Genomic DNA, 19,706 nt, shown 5'->3' with positions numbered 1-19,706 from the left:
TTCGTTCACCAATGATGACAGAGCCTTGACACTCCAAAATTTAAAAATTTTAGACGGGTTGCTCTTACGAAGTAAGGAAAACGTGAAACAACTTGAAACCGAAAATTATAGTAGAAAAGTCCTTTTAGTACAATATTAGTAGTGATAATAAATTTGTAAATTCCAACAGGTTTTTGGGGACTTAATTTCTCTACTACTGTATCTACTAAATATTTCGTGAATTGATAAAGTGTTATGTTGGTTTGGGATTTCTTTCAGAATATGTTTGAAGAATGCCGTCCATTACAATTTTATTCAAAAATACACTATGTCAAAATTTGTTTTAAAAACCCCTATCTGACCATAAGTTCAATGCATTTTGACATAAGAGGGAGTTAATGAAAACATTCTGAGATTAGGCGTTCTTTAAAATAATTCTAATGGCATCGAACAAATTCGTATGCCCGACGGAGAAAATTTTCCTTTTGCACTGTAATATTTTTTTTAGTTTATTGTATAAAAATTTATTTAAAAAAAATTTAAGTTAAACGGTTTTATTGAAAACAATACTTACATGAAGTAATAATAATACTAAAAGCTAGAAAATAATTAGGTAGGTTCTAGGTACTAGTCATCACAATCCTCATCAATCTAGGGCGTTGATCAGCCAATTAAATAAAAGCGTTGGGCGATTTCTAACAATGTGAGGCGTAGCATACGCTGATTAAGGTTCGGTTGGTCTTACTTATGACTATTAATAGAAATTTGACGCTACCAATGCTTTTATTTAAATGTCTGATCAACGCCCTAGATTGATGAGGGTGTGATGAATAGTACCTAGGACCTACCTAATTATTATTTAGCTTTTAGTATTATTATTATATAATGTAGGTATGGTTTTCAATAAAACCGTTTAACATAAAATTTTTGAATTATTTTATATTCAAGTTTTTAGTCTTTATTTAATTGCCTATTATTTTTCATTCCATTTAGTTCATTTACTTACTTACTTACTTACTTAATTGGCGCTTAACCGTCTAAACGGTTATGGCCGTCCAACAAGGCGCGCCAGTCGCTCCTTCGCTCCGCCAACCGGCGCCAATTGGTCACACCAAGGGAGTTTAAATCGTTTTCCACCTGGTCCTTCCAACGGAGTGGGGGCCACCCTCTACCTCTGCTTCCATAGGCGGGTTCCGATAGAAACACTTTCTTGGCCGGAGCATCATCTTTCATTCGCATAACATGGCCTAGCCAGCGCAGCCGCTGCGTTTTAATTCGCTGGACTATGTTGATGTCTGCGTATAGCTCGTACAGCTCATCATTAAATCTTCTTCGGTACTCGCCATCGCCAACGCGTAGAGGTCCATAAATCTTTCGAAGAACTTTTCTCTCGAACACTCCCAAAGCCGCTTCATCTGCTGTTGTCATGGTCCATGCTTCTGCCCCATATAGCAGGACGGGTACGATAAGTGACTTGTAGAGTATGATTTTCGTTCGCCGAGAGAGGACTTTACTTTTCAATTGCCTACCTAGTCCAAAGTAGCATTTATTGGCAAGATTGATTCTTCGCTGGATTTCAGTGCTGATGTTGTTGCTAATGTTGATGCTGGTTCCCAAATAAACGAAGTCTTTTACTATTTCGAAATTATGGCTGCCAACAGTAGCGTGGTTGCCAAGGCGCATATGCGCTGACTCTTTGCTCGATGACAGCAGGTACTTCGTTTTGTCCTCATTCACCATCAAACCCATCTTTACCGCTTCTTTTTCCAGCTTGGAGTAAGCAGAACTAACAGCGCGGGTGTTTAGGCCGATGATATCAATGTCATCAGCATATGCCAGTAATTGCACGCTTTTATAGTATATTGTTCCAGTGCGGTTAAGTTCTGCAGCTAGTATAATTTTCTCCAGCATCAAATTAAAGAAATCGCACGATAGGGGGTCACCCTGTCTGAAACCTCGTTTAGTTTCGAACGGCTCGGAGAGGCCTTCCCAATTCTGACTGAGCTGATGGTGTTGCTTAACGTCATTTTGCACAGCCGTATAAGTTTTGCGGGGAAACCAAATTCAGACATAGCGGCATATAGGCAGCTCCTTTTCGTGCTGTCGAAGGCGGCTTTAAAGTCGACGAAGAGGTGATGTGTGTCGATTCTCTTTTCACGGGTTTTTTCCAAGATTTGGCGCATTGTGAAAATCTGGTCGATGGTAGATTTACCAGGTCTGAAGCCGCACTGATAAGGTCCAATCAGCCGGTTCACGGTGGGCTTCAATCTTTCGCACAATACACTTGAAAGGACCTTATATGCGATATTAAGAAGGCTGATTCCACGATAGTTGGTGCATTTTGCAGTATCCCCCTTCTTGTGGACTGGGCAAAGAACACTTAGATTCCAACCGTCGGGCATGCTTTCGTCCGCCCATATTTTGCTAAGAAGCTGCTGCATGCGCCTTACCAACTCCTCGCCGCCGAACTTGAATAGCTCCGCAGGCAATCCATCAGCGCCCACGGCCTTGTTGTTTTTCAATCTGGTTATTGCTATTCTAACTTCGTCATAATCGGGCGGGGGGACATATATTCCATCATCATCGATTGCGGGATCGGGTTCTTCATCTCTGCGCGGTGAATTGCTGCCTCCATTTAGGAGAGCAGAGAAGTGTTCCCTCCATAATCTAAGCACTCTCTGGACATCAGTTACAAGGTCGCCGTTTTCATTCCTACAGGAGTTTGCCCCGGGCTTAAAACCTTCCGTCTGTCGCCGTATTTTTTGGTAGAATTTTCGGGCGTTATTCCTGGTGGCTAGCAGCTCAAGCTCCTCGCACTCACGCCTTTCTGCTTCTGCTTTTTTCTTCCTGAAAAGGCGTCTCGCTTCCCTTTTCAACTCACGATAGCGTTCACACAATCCTCTTGTCGCGCTCGCTTTTAACGTAGCCCTGTAGGCAGCGTCTTTTCTTTCGGTTGCAACGCGGCATTCTTCATCATACCAGTTGTTTTTTCGTGGCCGCCGGTAACCAATTTTTTCCTCGGCGGCAGTATGAAGTGCTTTGGAGATATGCTCCCACTGCTCCTGTATTCCTTCAGGATGAGTTGTGCCCTCAGAGAGCAGGTGTGAGAGTCGAGTTGCGAAATCATTGGCAGTCTGTTGTGATTGAAGCTTTTCGACGTCTAGCTTTCCTTGTGTTTTTTGTTCCTTGTTTTTAGCCGCGTTGAGGCGGGTGCGTATTTTGGCTGCAACGAGATAATGGTCCGAATCGATGTTAGGTCCTCGGATCGTTCGCACATCTAAAACACTGGAGGCATGCCGTCCGTCTATCACAACGTGATCGATCTGATTGCGAGTATTTCGACCAGGAGACAGCCATGTAGCTTGATGTATCTTTTTATGCATGAACCTCGTGCTTGATATGACCATGTTTCGAGCACCGGCAAAGTCAATCAGCCTCAGTCCGTTAGGAGAAGTTTCATTGTGTAGGCTGAACTTTCCGACTGTAGGGCCAAAAACACCTTCTTTGCCCACCCTGGCGTTAAAGTCGCCAAGCACGACTTTTATATCATGACGGGGGCAGCGCTCGTATGTGCGTTCTAATTGTTCATAAAAAGTGTCGTTCACCTCATCGTCTTTCTCCTCTGTCGGCGCATGGTATATTAAAAAAATTTGCTTTTATTCGAATAGCGGCGAGACGCTCGTCCACAGGCGTGAACGCCAGCACTTGGCGACAAAGTCTCTCTCCCACCACGAATCCGACGCCGAAACTGCGCTTATTCGCATGGCCACTCCAATATATGTCACAATTTTTGATCTTCTTTCTTCCTTGCTTCGTCCAACGCATTTCTTGGCGGAATGATTCCCGTGATTAAATCATGATTCAATCAAAAGAGGTTTGCTCGGCTGAAAATTTGTTTGACAATTGCAGCCATTTTGTTCTCAAATCGAATTGACATCCATTAACTGTGTTGGTTCTTTCCCAGATTATGAAATATATTGGTAGTAGAAAAACGAGGGCAATCATTTACAATTGCCAAATAAGATGTGAAGTGTATAATTCCTTAGTATTATTTTTCTGATTTTATGGTAAACTTGGTTAAGGTCTAGAACAACGGTCCATCGGGAGAGGTGTCATACAATGCGTATTTGACAATAATCCGAAGGCAGAAAAGAAAAATTTTAGCTCCATCTTGTTGTACACAGAATCATTGATACTGTGATAAAAACGCTATTTTAACACTTTTCTCGACATTTTTGGATGTGTTATAGCAGTCGCCAGCTGTTATAGACTGTTACCGTAGATTTATTAAGACTCGGTGTTCAGTGCGAGTTTAAACTCCAGTCAAAGTTGACAAGAGTTTTATCTAGCCACTTTGTTTGATAACATATACTTTTGCGGCCCATCTCAGCTTAAGCGACCGATAATAACTTAAATATTACTATCGCTACCAATATATTAATTTCCTTGCTTCGTAAAAGCAACGCGTTTTGATTTTTAACTATGGGAGTTTCAAAACTTTACTAAAGAACAAAAAAAAAATTTATATAAGAAACAGCAACAAAGCACACAAGACTTTAAAATCATAGCACATACATTAGATAAGATACCTTATGAATTGCTTAAAAGTTAATATTTTTTAGCACAAAATTTAGTTCACATTTTCATTTCATTGTCAATTGCGCATCTTTGTTTTTCGACGGTATAACCGTATAGGTCAGAACCGCGGTTACATGAACTGGTAACGGTCGGAATAAGACCATAAGAGAAGAATGATTAGCAGATTTTGTGGCATAACTATATGCAAGCGTTCTTCAAAACGCTCACAAACTAAAAACATTATTAAATAATATAAAGAAAGGACGTAACTCTCTGTGGCTGTGGAAGACCTTATACCTTTCATGAATGAAGCCGCACAACAATTTGAAGAAATTTCAAAAATTCATAAAATCTAAACCATCAGATTTGTCTTATAATGACGTATTTAAGCATTAAATAAGATAAAATAATGATTTTGATAAGATAGCTTGGCACTGTCCACTTATGATAAAAAGTTGTATCTCAGTAGTCACGTAATCAATAACTACCAAAATCGATAGACGTATTGTTTCTTTAAATGGCAATACTCTTATAAAACTCAAATGTCCGTTTTTGGTCCCACAATAACAAGGTGCTTCAATATTCATCGTAAAATTTTACATATACAAATATGTATTTTATTAATAACTAAAAGTTATTGAAAGTGGTTCAATGAAATTTTATTTGAGCTAAAGATTAAACAGCCAACGAATTTTGGAAAAGCGGAGTGGCACTGCCCATTTATGCTAAACAGTTTGATTTTAGTAACCGCTTTACCAATTTGTACCAAACTCGATAGACGTATTGATTTCTATAAAAATTTAATACTCGTTTGAAAGCGAAATGCCTAAGCTTTAAAACAAATTTGATAAACTTTAGAGAAATGCAATAACGAAAAGTATATATTTACAAATTGCTAAATTAATTAATTCTTTTATTTGAAATAAAAAATTAACTTGTACATAGACATCTTAATTTTCAATAAAGTAACAAAATTGATTAGTAAATCTCTTTTTCATTGTTGTTACAAGAAGTGAGAAACTTATTTTATCTTAACATAGTCAGCGTCACTGGAACATATATCTAACAAAGCAACCATTTCTGAGCTATACGCATCTGTAAGATTGTTTTGTGTTCTTACATACCTCATAGATGATATGACTGGATCAGATGGATCAGAAGAGATAACTACCATGTTGAAAAGGTCTTCGTTTTGTCTAACTCATGATACTTTGCAGGTGTTCATACATCTATATCTTTTGTAGTCTTTGTTCTTAGATTCTTGAGCTTCTTCAGACAATTCTCCTAATGGTAAGCACTGGTACTCCATTAAATTTTTTCCATGTGCTAAAATTTTATGTACCGTTGGTGTAAGTTTCTTCTCAGGATACTTTTGATGCAGCAACTCTGTAGTTTTAGATGCATATTCTCCAAATTTGGGCCCATTAACTGGTTCATGCAGTTTAAAATATTTAAAATTACTCCCAATCTTTTCACAATATCCCTATCAACTCCTGTTATGCGAGCAGTCACTTCATCGTTTTCAAAAAATCTTCTTGAGGAGTTACCATCATTTTTATTTCCGTATCCATACTTTGGCCAGTCAACTCTAAGGCCAATCTCTTTATAGAATGCATCCTGAATTTTATTTTCTCCTGTTTTGTTTCTCCTTACATGTTGTATTGTCGTCGAAAATGTCTCCTTGTTGTGGTAGTGTATAAGCCAGCTTCAAAACAAATTCCATACATCTTATCCTAGCATGCAAAGGAGATACTCATAATTTAGTTTGTCAGTTATTGAATCATCAATATTTTCAAAGTCCTTTTGGCTCTTCTTACAAATTGGACATTTCATTGTAGATGTCGTATTTGTTATTAAGTTCAAAACTTTTCCATCGACCATTGTTAGAACAAAATCATGCTTTATTGTAATGACATTCCCCTCTTCAATTTCAATTATTGTTGGTTCTAATTTGGCAATTTGATTTTTTATATCGCTCACTGTAGCTTTTATGAGTTCTGAAGACTCCTCGTATTTAAATAATATCGGGCGGCACAATATAGTTGATGACGGACGTGGATTTTTCCAATATTCTGCAGCTTCATATTTTAGTCGTAATGGAACAATAGAAGCCATAAACATATTACTATCTCTAATTGTTTCATCGTCTACATTTATTCTTTCTTTATATGTGCTTTGTCCTGATGATCCATCACAGCCCCACTTAGTTATCAATTCTAGCTCATTTGGCAGTGATTTCTACTTTTCTTCAGTAAAACTTTGAAGGAGTCGTGTAGACGTATGATCAGTTAGGTTTTGTAGCTCAATTTCAGCTGATACTTCGGTTATTTTGGGACTTAGAGGAACTGCTTCTTTCTTGGCTTGAGTAATTTTTTTTTGTATACAGGTAAAATATCGGCATTACGTTGCAATAATGACTTACGCAATATAATATATTTTTTCTTCTTTAAACCGAGATCTATAAACAGTGCCAAAGCTTCTTCGGGAGTGTTTTTTCTAGGTAGCGCATTTGGGGGTGTGGGAATGCTCATTTTGATCCTCATCAGTCGCACTGGACTTGCTACCGCAACTGCTTCTGTTATATGAGACTTCACGTTTTCTTCGTCTTTTTTATATTTAATAGCCAGTGCTTCTGAAAGGTGAGTCGTGGCCGTAGCTTTTGTGGTATCAGAAGGCTTCCTTTTCCTTGTGTAGGTAGAACACTCTTTTATGGGGTTTGTTGGTCTCCCTCTAGTTGGATTGGTTGACGTGCTAGGCGTTTCTTCGTCCAAAAAAGTTTTGTCAGCTAGCCACTTTTCATGCTTACTTAGAAATTTTGAATTGTTACGATAGCCATCCTTCCATTTTCTTTCTAGCATAATGTATTGTAAACCAATTTTTTCTTCCAGGCCTTCCTTTTCTTTAATGCTTGTTTTACTCGCTAATTCTCTCATAATAGCCTCAACGAAGTCCCGTCTTGACTTTGTAGATTTAAACACCGCAAATAGTTTCGAGTTTTCTAGATTAATATTAGAATTGGCTTCGAGTGTATCTGACTAAATATTAAACTGTGAACTATATTTAAAAATACTATTCACTTTATTTAAGTAAACAAAATACTTAGTTCCTTAATCTCCAAATGACGAATGATAATGTGCATTGTATGACGGATAGCTTTATATACCTACTCAAATTATTAAAATGAATTTCAGGTATACAATTCGTAACTAAAACAATGTATGTTGTTAACAAGTTCCAATAACAAAAAAGACCTTACGGCCGTATTGAATTATATATACCTGCTCAGGCGCGCATTTATGCCCAAGGTTGTTTAACTTTATTTGATGTAAAAAGTGAAGTTGCAGCTGGACGCAGGTAGACTTTATGAATTTAGGTAACTGAATATTTCATAAATAACTACTGTTTATTCGACGGAGCACATATTTAAACATTTTTTTTTCCATCAAAATTTTAAAGAGGGCCTAAAAATAGGCATTTCAAAAACAGGTATATCCGCCAACTTTTAACAAAAAAAAATTTTATTTGTTTCAATCCGAAATTATATTATCTTTAATTGCTATACAAGTAAACGACAACCGGCCGCCTTATTTACTCACAAAACTATTTTAAATACAACGAAAAAGAAGAACAATTTCAAATTTTGCCCAATGTTGAAAATTGGTCAACTTTGAGCGGCTCTACCTGGTAAACTATAATTTTCTGTGAAAAAACAGTTAATTATTCTTGATCCCTGGATTCTCTATTAGAAACATGTATTAGATTTAGCGAAAACTTTCATGATTTTTTTGATTTTTGCCATGCTTTAACGGCAGAGGCGCCACTGTGCGTCGTTCAAAGGTGTCCAATACCATTCGGAAAGCCTCTTTGTTTATGCGATATTATTCAATGTAATTGCAAATACACTATAAATATTTAGAAACCCATATTAAGAAAAATGTTTAATTACGCTGTCTCTGGCAACTCAAATGTATTGCTGCGATCTCTCAAAATTTTCCTTTTGACCTTTTCTCAACTTTCTTCTTCCAATAACATAAATGCTACAACTGCTGATGCCATTTTAATGTCAATAAATTTTTCTATTTCTGTTTAGATGCACAAAATAATTATTTTATAAAGTTTTGCCAAAAAAATTATCATCAAAATTGCTGGTGCACCGATAACACTATAAAACAGCTGATTCGAACATCACTTTTATTTAAATTCGGAAAACAGCAAAACCAATACGGTTTTATGACACCAATTTAAATCAATATTGGTTTGAAATTCCGACAAAACGCAAACCGACTTGGATTCCATGACTGCCCTGATTATGACCTTTTTAATGGATACAATTAACAATTTATTGATTTTCCTGCTGCATGTACACAATGTTTCCAGAAGAACGATGTGATGTATGAAAAGAACACAGAAATTGGCACCTTGTTTAATGTGTTTTTAAAATAAAAAAATTTATTTGAGTTTAAGAAGTTCAGAAGATTTACGATAACATGCAAAAAAGAAAAAAAATATTCAACCAAATGAAGTGCTATAATACCTTTAATTCAAGTCAGTGGTTAATTTTCGCGATCCAGAGGAGACATCGTTTTCGGGTTTAAAACCACTGAGTAGAAGGTGGAGCAGAAAGCTTCTAATTGTCTGCGTTTTTCTTAAAAAAATCGGGTTAAGCTTTGGCTTTTAATTCACTTATAAGGGAAGAACAACATATAAATGTGTGGTCGTAATTGGAGTTCTCGTTCGATAAAAACTGGTAGGGGCCGAGACTAGTGTGATTTGTAGAACTTATCTTCTATTTGCGGTAACAAAGGTTGGCTTGAAGTAAGGCCCGACCTAGTTTATTATCTTACGTGTGCATGTTTTATTTCATTTTTATTTGAAAATCATGCTATTTTTAAGATTTCATATAATAGAATAATCTCTGTATCATTTTCATTTGTTTCCTTTTCTAGGCGCTTTTCTCGTACCATATTGTATTATGCTTCTTGTTGGTGGCATACCGTTATTTTATATGGAATTAGCATTAGGCCAGCATAATCGAAAAGGTGCAATTACATGTTGGGGGCGCTTAGTGCCGTTATTCAAAGGTTTGTGCAACAAAAAAAAGTTCAGAAATTTCATTCAAAATGCATTTTTTAATTTTATAAAATTTCGTTTAGGAATCGGCTATGCAGTTGTGTTAATTGCTTTCTATGTTGACTTCTATTATAATGTTATAATTGCGTGGAGTTTACGTTTCTTCTTTGCTTCATTTACAAATAATTTACCTTGGACATCATGTACAAACCCTTGGAACTCTGATTTTTGTAAGCCGGTATGTTGAAACGTAACACTATTTTTATACTCAGTTGAGCAGAGCTCACAGAGTATATTAAGTTTGATTGGATAACGGTTGGTTGTACAGATATAAAGGAATCGAGATAGATATAGACTTCCATATATCAAAATCATCAGGATCGAAAAAAAATTTGATTGAGCCATGTCCGTCCGTCCGTCCGTTAACACGATAACTTGAGTAAATTTTGAGATATCTTGATGGAATTTGGTATGTAGGTTTCTGAGCACTCATCTCAGATCGCTATTTAACATGAACGATATCGGACTATAACCACGCCCACGTTTTTGATATCGAAAATTTCGAAAAACCGAAAAAGTGCGATAATTCATTACCAAAGACAGATAAAGTGATGAAACTTGGTAGGTGGGTTGAACTTATGACGCAAAAGAAAAGTTTTTTAAAGTAAAATTTTAACGAAAAATTTAATATCTTTACAGTATATAAGTAAATTATGTCAACATTCAACTCCAGTAATGATATGGTGCAACAAAATACAAAAATAAAAGAAAATTTCAAAATGGGCGTGGCTCCGCCCTTTTTCACTTAATTTGTCTAGGATACTTTTAATGCCATAAGTCGAACAAAAATTTACCAATCCTTTTGAAATTTGGTAGGGGCATAGATTTTATGACGTTGACTGTTTTCTGTGAAAATGGGCGAAATCGGTTGAAGCCACGCCCAGTTTTTATACACAGTCGTCCGTCTGTCCTTCCGCATGGCCACTAACACGATAACTTGAGCAAAAATCGACATATCTTTACTGAACTTAGCTCACGTACTTATCTGAACTCACTTTATCTTGGTATAAAAATGAAGGAAATCCGACTATGACCACGCCCACTTTTTCGATATCGAAAATTACGAAAAATTAAAAAAAATGCCATAATTCTATACCAAATACTAAAAAAGGGATGAAACATGGTAATTGGATTGGTTTATTGACGCGAAATATAACCTTAGAAAAAACTTTGTAAAATGGTTGCGACACCTACCATATTAAGTAGAAGAAAATGAAAAAGTTCTGCAGTGCGAAATATTAAACCCTTGAAATCTTGGCAGGTATTACATATATAAATAAATTAGCGGTATCCAACAGATGATGTTCTGGGTCACCCTGGTCCACATTTTGGTCGATATCTGGAAAACGCCTTCACATATACAACTACCACCACTCCCTTTTAAAACTCTCATTAATACTTGAATTTGATACCAATATCGTACAAACACATTCTAGAGTCACCCCTGGTCCACCTTTATGGCGATATCTCGAAAAGGCGTGCACCTATAAAACTAAGCCCCACGCCCTTTTAAAATACTCATTAACACCTTTCATTTGATACCCATATCGTACAAACAAATTCTAAGTTGCGATACCTCGAAAAGGCGTCCACCTATAGAACTAAGGCCCACTCCCTTTTAAAATACTCATTAACACCTTTCGTTTGATACCCATATTGTACAAACGCATTCTAGAGTCACCCCTGGTCCACCTTTATGGCGATATCTCTGAAAAGGCGACCACCTACATAACTACCACCACTCCCTTTTAAAACCCTCATTAATACCTTTAATTTGATACCCATATCGTACAAACAAATTCTAGGGTCACCCCTGGTCCACCTTTATGGCGATATCTCGAAACGGCGTACACCTATGGAACTAAGGATCACTTCCTTTAAAATACTCATTAGCACCTTTCTTTTGATACCCATATTGTACAAACAAATTCTAGGGTCACCCCTGGTCCACCTTTATGGCGATATCTCGAAACGGCGTCCACCTATGGAACTAAGGACTACTCCCTTTTAAAATACTCATTAACACCTTTCATTTGATACCCATATCGTGCAAACAAATTCTAGAGTCAACCCTGATCCACCTTTATGGCGATAGCCCTTAATGGCGTCCACCTATAGAACTATGGCCCACTCCCTCATAAAATACTCTTTAGTGCCTTTCATTTGATAGACATGTCATACAAACACATTCCAGGGTTTCCCTCGGTTCATTTTCCTACATGGTTATTTTCCCTTACGTTGTCACCATAGCTCTCAACTGAGTATGTAATGTTCGGTTACACCCGCACTTAACCTTCTATACTTGTTTGTTTTCGAGTTTGAATTTTTTAATCGTTTTCAGTTTGAAGTTCAGCAAAATATTATAGCTGCCTTGCGACCGATTTTACAATCACAAAATATTTCATCGAATTTTACTGATTTCATGCCAGACAATAAATCAGCTATACTCAGTTACAACGAAAATATAACAATAGAAACTACAACGATTTCAGAACGATTTCAATCAGCAGCATCAGAGTATTTTAAGTAAGATTGCAAGTATTTATGTTCGGACTATAATTTATATTTTACAAAGTACTTTCTGCAATTGCGAAAAATAAAGCTGTTAATTCTTAGAATGATGTAGCCTTGACAAACTATTAAATTTCTTTTCAGTCGTTATATTTTAGAGCTTAATCGCAGCACAGGACTTGACGATCTCGGCGCTATTAAATGGGACATGGCCGTTTGTTTGCTGGTTGTCTATATTATTTGTTATTTTTCCTTATGGAAAGGTATAAGTACGTCGGGTAAGGTTGTTTGGTTTACAGCGCTTTTTCCATATGTTGTGCTATTGATATTACTTATACGTGGTATAACACTGCCTGGCTCTGCCATGGGAATTCAATATTATTTGAATCCCAATTTCGATGCCATCTACAAAGCGGAAGTATGGGTCGATGCTGCAACACAGGTGTTTTTCTCATTGGGTCCAGGTTTTGGAGTTTTGCTGGCGTATGCGTCCTACAATAAATATCACAATAATGTATATAAGTAAGTTGTATATAAGTTTTTGTTATACAAAACGATAACTTAATAGTCGCGAAGCGATAACTCTAGCAATATCGAAATAATTCGAAAGATTCGTAACCCCCCTAAGATAATCCGATTTATAACAATAAAAAAGTCGCAAAATCTAAATCATTTGGGAAATTATTTCCAAATTATGGCGCACAAATTATCGAATTGATCAAGAAATATCCGAGACAAATCCGAAATGATCCGCAGATAGTCGCAGAGCTATTCTAAAGTAATTCTGGAATAGTTTCGAAATCGCCGTTAAATTAACCCAAAAACCATTCCGAGACTATCCAAAAATAGTCTCGAAATAGTCTCTATAAAACTCTGAAATAGCGCGAAAAACCATCCCGAAATGATACAGAAGATTACGCCAAAACCATCCTAAAATATTATGGAAACATTTTCCAAAGTTATCCCTAAAACAATCTCAATTAAATCCGGAACTGATCCAGAGATGGTCTCCAATTGATGCCAGAATGGTCACACATTGAACGAAAGTATCATCGAAATGATCCCGAAATAATTTGTATAGTTATTTCGATATGGTTCCGATATAATTAATAAAATATTCCCACAATAGTCGAGAAAAAATCCCGAAGTCATCAGAAGATGAGTCCGAAATAAGCCAAACATAGTTCGAAGATAGATGCAAAATTATCCTGAAATCCTTCCAAATTAGTTTTTATATCACCCTTGAAGCCATACCGAAATTGAACCAATATAGCTTCGAAATTTAACAAAAATAATCTCTCAAAAGCTTAAATCTTAATCTATATGATGCAGCATTGGTGCAACTCATAAAATAAACCTATGCCTAATTGTTAAGACCACAATCTATATGTACTGTATATAAAATACTGTTGCTCGGAGTCAAATATGTAGTTGTTACGATTTATTTAAACGGTGAAGGGAGAGTATGGGAATATTGGAGTTGGGGAGATGAAGGCAGAAGAAGGATGCCACCGCTCACCTTTCCACATCTGCTTACACCTACAAACAGACTTATAGTTAATATTGTTCAGAAGGCGCTATGGCCGTGGAACCCCTTCTTAGCAAGTATAACTTTCCTATTACTTATGTAGATTCGCTGCAAATTTCATCCAAACCATTCAAAGCATTCCGGCCTGCTTCAGTTATAAACACGATAAAAAAATGTTTGAAAAGTAAAGGCTCCCAGTGTCGTGGATCCTTTCTTTGAAAAAATAGTCAGTACATCCAAACGTTAAAGCTTCCGAATAACGAAACATTCACATTTGCTATAAAAAAAACAAAAATTTAAGGCGCGATAACCTCCGTAGAGATTTTAGGCAGAGCTTCTCTTCTAATTTGTGTCGTGCTCCTTTTAATTTTTAAATGGTTTCTTAAATTTTGATGTTGTGTAGTTGGCGAAGCACTGTTATACTAAAAAGATATTAATTCATAAAATCCAAATTAATTTCTCACCCCAAATTCAGGGACGCCCTACTCACCAGCTGCATCAACTCTGCTACCAGTTTTATTGCTGGTTTTGTGATATTTTCTGTGCTTGGCTATATGGCACATACGTCCGGTCAAAATATCGAGGATGTCGCCACAGAAGGACCGGGACTAGTGTTTGTTGTTTACCCGGCGGCAATCGCTACAATGCCAGGCAGCACATTCTGGGCTTTGATATTTTTTATGATGTTACTAACATTGGGCTTGGATAGTTCGGTAAGTTGTTTATTCATAATATTCACTCATATAACTTATTTCTAATAAGCGCTTTAAATATCCTAGTTTGGCGGCTCTGAAGCAATCATAACGGCTTTAAGTGACGAATTTCCGAAAATCGGCAGAAATCGTGAAGTTTTTGTTGCCATTCTTTTTTCACTGTATTTCGTTGTGGGATTGGCCAGTTGCACTCACGGGGGCTTCTATTTCTTTCAATTACTAGATCGCTATGCAGCGGGGTATTCCATACTAGTCGCTGTATTTTTTGAGTCAATTGCTGTTTCGTGGATTTATGGTAAGTTTAGAAAGTGATGCAGGGGTTATGATGCAGATCCTGCTAAATACAGTGAAAATGCTGTTTATGATAGCTTTGTGGTTTAACATATAATTTGTGAAACTAACTTTCATGGCTTTGGAAGCTCTGTTATACATTCTGAAGTCATTTTCACAAAGTCATTTCGGCATAGTTTGGCAAAACAGGACTCTTGCTATAAAAGGCTCGTTAAGCAGACAAAACTATATGCATGAAGCGACCCCAGAGCTCAAAAGGATATCAATAAGAAACATGGAGCGTTTCAGGACCAGTACAAATTTCGAATAAAACGAAACGAAAAAAGAATAAATGAAAATCTGTTTCGAGATACTCTCCACATAATCTGTTAATAAAGGAGCAATGTTTTTCGTTCTTCTCTTACATGCATACATACACAGGCGCATAGTCATAGTCGAAATAAAAATAAATTTTAAATTTAGTTACGGCTTTTTGACATAATTTTCTATGAGTTATCTGTCAAAAAAACTGCAACTAAATTTAAAACCTATTTTATTTTTACTATGACTATGCACCCCAGTGTTTGCATTTGGTACTCCAGAGTAGCAGTAATAACGAAAAATATGCTCTGCTACAGCTCGGCTCTGAACATGAACAGAGCAGGAGCATAAAAGAATAATAGCATTTCTTAGACTCTGCTATGAGCTACTGCGTGTTTTATACTGTTTTCACACATAAACTTAATGATCTCATTTCACCTTCTAATGAAATCGTAATTTTTTGCTTTCACACAGAAGTAACTGCTCGAGTAGTATGAAGGATGAAATGTCAAGCGAATAAAATGACAATGCTATATGACAGACAATCATGGCGGAACGATACAAGGTGGCAGCATGGTGACATACCTACATACATAAATAAGAATTCCATGTACTTTGTTTTTGTAAATTCGATGGACAAATGTCAAAATCGTACTGCGCCGGAAGTTGATGTATCAAATCAAATAAACAAAGGTTATAATCAGCTGTTCGATGCGGCCACCTTGTATCGTTCCGCCATGCAGACAATGACATTTACTTTGACAAATTACATTTTTAAGCACTGAACACACCAAAAACTAAGAAACTGAACGCTCCCAACAGAGTTGCATTGTGCTTTTGACTTCATTAGGCATTCGATTAGCTACTAATGAAATAATTATAGATTCGAATTTTGTAGGGCAGATTGAGCCCAATAAGCGTCTTAATGTAGAAAGCTGCCTTTATTATTCAATAAGCCGTCTGTGTGAAAACAGTATTAGGGCGGAGTAAATAGCAGAATGAAAACTACGAACGAAACGCTATTTGTAGTTAAGCAGTAGCAAAAAAAATGTATTGCTGTTTGCTCTTTTGCGCATTGCTTTGCAGGACTTTGTATTTTCTGCCGTTTTTGTTGTTGAACTGATGTAGCGTTGTAATGTTATTGTTGTTGTACTTGCGGTTTTAATTGCCGTTGAAGTTCTGAAGTTCCTATTCATGTTGTTATTGTATGGGGACACTCACCTAAATTCGCATGCTGCATTGCAGGTTGTTGTAGATAAATAATAGCACGAGAAATGACAAAGCCCTGCACAGCAATGCCCAAAAGGGCAAGGTTAGGTTAGGTTGAACTGGCCGGTCTGCGAGGCTTTCATATATACTGAATGAGTTCATAGTGTTACCAAAAGTTTCCTTAATGACCTATGACACTTGTCATCTCTAGACCTGCAAATTTATCTTCTCTAATAGCTGGAGTCTTAATCTGGCAAGCGCAGGGCACGAACAGAAAACGTGCTCGATCTTCCTAAATTTTCTATCACCGACCAAGCCTAATCTAAAGGCATGTGATGCCAGAAGGAGTTGGCCCGGTCAGTATATTCATCATGCGTCTACAGTCCCCTCTTTTTAATGTTAGGAGTAACTTTGTTAGTCTATGGTTGTAATTATACTATAATGCTATTACTTTTTTATGCTAAGGCTCTGCTCTCTACTCTCTTCATGTTCAGAGCTGGAGCAATAGCAAAGAAAGTTACGCAGCACCAAAGTATTTTCAATCACTGCATACATATGTATTTTAAATTTTACTACTCTATGTACCATCCCTTAGGCACAAAACGCTTTTGCGATGACATACGGGACATGATTGGCTTCCCGCCAGGCCTATACTGGAAAGTATGCTGGCGGTTTATAGCACCAATATTCCTGCTCTTCATCACGGTCTATGGTTTAATTGGCTATGAACCATTAACATACGAAGGTTACACCTATCCAGGTTGGGCCAATGCATTAGGTTGGTGTATAGCGGGGTCCTCAGTTATAATGATACCTGCTGTAGCGATAATAATGATACTCAAAACACCGGGCAGCCTAAAACAGGTAAAAAAAAGCGAAGTAACTTTAACAAAATTAACCAAACAGCAACATTATTTAAATAATAATTATAAACAGCGCCTGAAAATTCTCACTACACCGTGGCGTGATCAGCAAGTTTCCATAAATGGCGTTACAGCGGAGGCGACACAAGTGCGACTGACAGACGCCAAAGAAGGGGCTGAAGTTTGAGATCAGCCATTTGCGAGATTTAAGATATATTATGTATAAAATTTTTTTTAGGTTTTATTTTTTTTATAACTTTTAAATTTTTCAAATTAAATATTCAAACTGTTCTAATGTTATGCCTAAAACACAATGTTAGTATAACTGAAATTTATTTAAATAATTTTAAATATGTCATCTGCTCACTAGTTAAAGGTAATATCAAATTAGGGAATTAGTAAATAAGTAATTGATAGTAGAAAATGAAAATAATTTTTATTAGAAAAAAATAAAATTTTGTACACTTTTACAAATGCAAATTTCACAAACAACGTAATGTACTTAGGTTTCGCTGACAAACATTCATATAGACATTCACTATCGCCGGTGAAAGTGCAAACCCGCTTAAGCGTTGCTACATTACCTGTACAGGAGAGACTAAAAGTTAATTTACCTCGCAATCAATCAGTAAGGGGCGCATTCCAACAAAGGTAGAAATTCTAATGAGAGAATGAGTGTAATAAAAGTGATATTCCAAATCATTGCATCAAATACGGATTTGTATTTAATGTGTGGCTTAATACATACATATGTGTTTATGCACGACATACCCGCTACGGAAAACATTTTCTTTTCTAGTTAAGTTCTTTTGACATTGATGTTGTTTTTTCTTAATTTTTGTCTGACAAATGAAAATCTTGTTTTTAATTTGAAAATGTGACCGCACCTCTGATTATTTTTGACTCGCTCAACAGTTGGGACCTTATGTCAAATTAATGAGCATATTTTTCTTTCGCTACATTCGCTAAACGTGTTTATTTGGCTGTCTGACTGTTCATTGACATTTCGAAATAATGATTATGAATAACATTTTTCATCTCAATATTAAAGTGTGTATGAAAAATCGTTTAAGGAATCCTTATCCTTAAAATTTAAGCATCACTATTTCAGTGATTTGCAAACACACCGAGTGTATTTCTGCCATGAAAAGCTTTTCACTGAAAATTCATCTGCGTTGCAGATATGCCTATGAAGTTGGCATACACAATCTCGCAAAACAAAAAAACGAAAACTGTTCTGATTAGGTTTCAAATAGTTCTGCAGTTCCTGAAAAGGAGAAAAAGTTCAGGATTTTTAGATAGAAAAAAACGTTTTTGAAATTTGTGTATGCCAGCTTCACGCAGCATACAAAATCTTGAAAATCGCTTAAAAAAACTGTTCTGAGTAGCTTTTCAATAGTTCTGGAGTTCCGGAAGAGGAGAAAAAAAGTTCTGCAGAATTTCGCCAAATATTCACATTTTTCAAAAATTTGAAAAATTCGAAAATTTGGAAAAAAGTAAAAAAAAAAAGTTGTTCTGGGTAGGTTTTTAAAAGTTCTGGGGTTCCTGAAAAGGAGAAAAAAATTTAGGTAAAATTACGCCCAATATTCACATTTTTCTAAAGTCGACAATTTTTTAAAAAATAATCAAATCAAAATAAAAGAAAAAAAAAATGGTGTTCTGAGTAGCTTTTAAAAAGTTCTGGAATTCCTGAAAAAAAGAAAAAAGTTCTGCAAATTTACGCCCAATATTCGCCTTTTTTCCAAAAGTAAATTTTTTTAAAAAATGGTCAAAATCAAAAAAATGGTGTTCTGAGCAGAAACTCCAGAACTTTTTAAAAGCTACTCAGAAAATCAATTTTTTTTTGGTTTTGAACATTTTTTAAAATATTTGACTTTTGGAAAAATGTGAATATTGGGCGTAAATTTGCAGAAGTTTTTTTCTCCTTTTCAGGAACTCCAGAAATATTGAAAAGTTACTCAGAACAGTTATTTTTATATATTTTCGAAATTTGGTATGCTGCGTGAAGTTGGCATACACAAATTTCAAAAACGTTTTTTTCTATCTAAAAAGCCAGCACTTTTTTGCCTTTTCAGGAACTTCAGAACTATTTGAAACCTACTCAGAACAGTTTTTGTTTTTTTGTTTTGCGAGATTGTGTATGCCATCTTCACAGGCATCTTGCAGATGCTGTTCGGAGGAGTCGTCATAAAACATGTAGGTTCCGCTCCGCCATTTTATTAGAAAAACTAAGAATGAAGCACGATGCATTGCATTTATTTATTCATTTATTTTGTTTCATTTGGCGGTAGGCTTTATTTGCCGGTCATATAATATATTTTTTATCACAACTGAAGAAACATCTTTGGAACATATAAAAAAAATTGTGTTCGCTGAAAGCGCCCATTAACAGCCCACTTAACTTCGAGCAGTGTTGTTGCTCTGTTGCGCACTTTGGTTTTATTGTTGTATACGATAGAACATATTATCACTTTCAAAATAAACAGACCTTAATAAGTGAATTCTGTTTACTTTTCTGTATTCAATATAAAAAGAACTTTTCACGGTATTGATACCGTATTTCAACTGTGCAAATACTAATAGGTATATATTAGATGAGAGGTT

The 19,706-nt window shown here is 36.1% G+C and overlaps 1 protein-coding gene across 1 annotated transcript in view; it reads left to right on the top strand.

The window, feature by feature from the left end:
* Positions 1-18,782, top strand: part of DAT (Sodium-dependent dopamine transporter) — an 81,601-nt gene extending 62,819 nt beyond the window's left edge. Inside the window, exons 3-10 of the mRNA XM_067774348.1 lie at positions 9,504-9,638; positions 9,711-9,865; positions 12,029-12,213; positions 12,343-12,720; positions 14,202-14,439; positions 14,506-14,734; positions 16,835-17,103; positions 17,176-18,782. Coding sequence (XP_067630449.1) covers positions 9,504-9,638; positions 9,711-9,865; positions 12,029-12,213; positions 12,343-12,720; positions 14,202-14,439; positions 14,506-14,734; positions 16,835-17,103; positions 17,176-17,289 — 1,703 coding nt within the window. The 3' untranslated portion in view covers positions 17,290-18,782. The remainder of the gene's footprint in view (positions 1-9,503; positions 9,639-9,710; positions 9,866-12,028; positions 12,214-12,342; positions 12,721-14,201; positions 14,440-14,505; positions 14,735-16,834; positions 17,104-17,175) is intronic.
* Positions 18,783-19,706: the final 924 nt, after the last annotated feature.

This window comes from Eurosta solidaginis, chromosome 3 (genome assembly GCF_040869045.1).
Source record: "Eurosta solidaginis isolate ZX-2024a chromosome 3, ASM4086904v1, whole genome shotgun sequence".
Taxonomy (NCBI): domain Eukaryota; kingdom Metazoa; phylum Arthropoda; class Insecta; order Diptera; family Tephritidae; genus Eurosta; species Eurosta solidaginis.
This window is presented reverse-complemented; position numbering and strand designations above follow the sequence as displayed.